This window comes from Macrosteles quadrilineatus, unplaced genomic scaffold, assembly GCF_028750875.1.
Source record: "Macrosteles quadrilineatus isolate MER2022 unplaced genomic scaffold, UCM_ALF_1.0 Scaffold_11__1_contigs__length_5352618, whole genome shotgun sequence".
NCBI lineage: Eukaryota > Metazoa > Arthropoda > Insecta > Hemiptera > Cicadellidae > Macrosteles > Macrosteles quadrilineatus.
In genome coordinates this window covers 3,542,989-3,545,441 of record NW_026542604.1, presented here as the reverse complement: position 1 = coordinate 3,545,441, position 2,453 = coordinate 3,542,989, and the positions used below count along the sequence as shown (strand labels likewise).

Sequence of the window (2,453 nt, the reverse complement as noted above, 5' to 3'; positions counted from 1 at the left end):
AATAAATATACGTAAAAGTTGGTAAGTGGTGATCGATTTCGATTTGACACACCAATCATCATCAGACCCAATAGGCGAATGACAAGAATCTTGAATAGTGTGTCTACTTATATTCTATGGCCAATACATTTTTATAACTACAACTGGAGTAGAAATTTTCTTGTTCATTAATCAGCTTATTTCTGTTTTTACATTTATCCTTATAAATATACAATTCTTCCCAAGCATTCATCACATATCCTTTTTACAATATTTTAAAATACATAGACTATCCTCCATTTTTTCCTATTGCGTGGCCATTTTGTAACAGGTGTGCGAAACTTGATCTTTCCTGTTTGTTGTTCCTCCACGTAGATATTTATTTATTTACCAACGGTAATACACCAATTTACAAAGATAAAGATTGAAAGCTACAACAGTGAAAGTTTGTGTTTTGTGCTAGGCATTAACAACGATAAACAATGAAAAGAATAACAGTAGTAGAAATTGAACTAGTAACAATAATAAATAATGAAATGAATAACAATAATAAAGCATTAAATGAACAACAATAATAATGATTTGAGATGTAACAAGATCAAAAACAGCACCAACAGTGAAATGTTATAGAGCGTCACGTTCCTCTGCTGCCACTCGCCTAACAGCCTCCAAACTGGAAGCGAAAAGGTCGACCGACGAACAGATCTCGTTCCCGGAGCGCATCAGACGTGGTATGGGGCAGAAGCGTAGATAGCTGGTCGACGCATGGTCTAGCTCAAACAAGCGTTGATGCCTGGTACTTCTGGGAACGTGCAAGTTGATCGTCACGAGCAGAAAAGGGCAGCTGATCTGGTTGTTAAGCAGCTTGAAGAGGAAGGCAACATCAGCAACTCTTCTTCTACACTCCAAGCTTTGGAGACCATAAGCTGCAGATATTTCCTCGACTGGGACGTCCATGAAATTGAACCCAGCGCGGCAACCAAGATGTCTCACGAAGCGTCTCTGTACTGATTCAAGATGATTGATTTGGCCGAGGAGGTAGGGTAACCAGACCACAGAGGCGTACTCAAGCAGCTGGCGAACTAAGGCCTTGAACAGGATCATTGAGGAGTTGGCACTCAACCCATGTCTTGACGTCCTAGAGATCAGTCCCAGCATGCGTGACGCCCTGGCACATATATGGCTTATGTGCGGTCCAAAATCAAACGAGGCATCAATCTGAACGCCCAGTTCCTTGATGGTGTCACACCTTTCCACCCTGTTCCCGTCAAGGAAATAGTCGGTTTCCAAGTTGTTCTTTTTTCTACTGAACGTTATACATTTCGTTTTGCCAGGATTTGCTGACATATCACTCTCCAAACACCAACTGACGACGTTGTCGAGGGCTTCTTGAAGTAATTGACAGTCAGAGAGAGAGTTGACTTCCACGAACAGCTTAATATCATCAGCGAACAGCAGAAAAGGCACCTTTATATTATCTTTAATTTCATTGATAAAGATCGAGAACAAGAGTGGGCTAAGATGGGAACCTTGCGGGACGCCGGAACTCGCGACGAAGCTAACTCGAGACGTGGGACTGAAAGACAACAGCCAGACGTCGACCAGACAGATAACTCTCAAACCATCGAAGCATCGTGCCAACAACGCCCCAGCTAGCGGATATGTGGTTTTTGAAGCGGTTAAAGAAGTTCACAGTCTGTACAATGTAGAAGCTGTCACAATCGTTACAATTGATTTAATTGATGCCCGAAGTGTCGCACAACACCTTTTACACAGTGACTGTTGTTTTACTTTGCGATTTATTTGACTGATATATTTGGTAACAATGACAAAACTGTCTAGGTTTATTTTGGCTACATTTCTTAAATGCATTAAACTGACCGTTTAGTAAATACAATATAATATAAGTGCAATTGACAGATTTATTTGTTCTCTCGTATTACAATCAAGTTTCAAACTAATCTAATTTATTGCAACTGGTTTGGAACGAAAACTATTTTACTAAATACTATCTATATTCTTTTTTGATACGGCGTACCGTATCTTAGCAGTGACACAATTACTGTAAATATCTAAGATAATCTATTTTCCAATACCCTTGTCAAGGAGGAATTAGTTGACAATGCTATTTTACTTAGTTTAAATTAGAACTGGTTTTTGATGGAGGGAGGTTTATTTGTCAGATGAAGTATCTTTATGATATCAAAGTTTTAAAGTTTATAATGCTATACAGTTAAAACCTTGTTAAAGTTTAGTTACCTTTTTTTCCTTTTTGTTAATAAATACATCGAGAACGGAAGGCAATTAACAAAAAAAGGTAACATCTAATACATTTTCATAATACAGAAAATAGTCTGTTAACAGAAGTAACAGATGTGTACAACACCTTAACAAATTTTTTTTAATATCTCCTTGTTAGGTACGAACAGTGAAATAAAATTCATTATCTTACACCAACGAAGATTTAATTTGAT

The 2,453-nt window shown here is 38.0% G+C and overlaps 1 protein-coding gene across 1 annotated transcript; it reads right to left on the bottom strand.

Annotated features, from left to right (window-relative positions):
- Window positions 1–603: 603 nt before the first annotated feature.
- Window positions 604–1,326, bottom strand: LOC129004773 (uncharacterized). The gene has a single exon (XM_054433400.1). It carries the CDS (start codon window positions 1,324–1,326, stop codon window positions 604–606), a length of 723 nt encoding a protein of 240 aa, XP_054289375.1.
- Window positions 1,327–2,453: the final 1,127 nt, after the last annotated feature.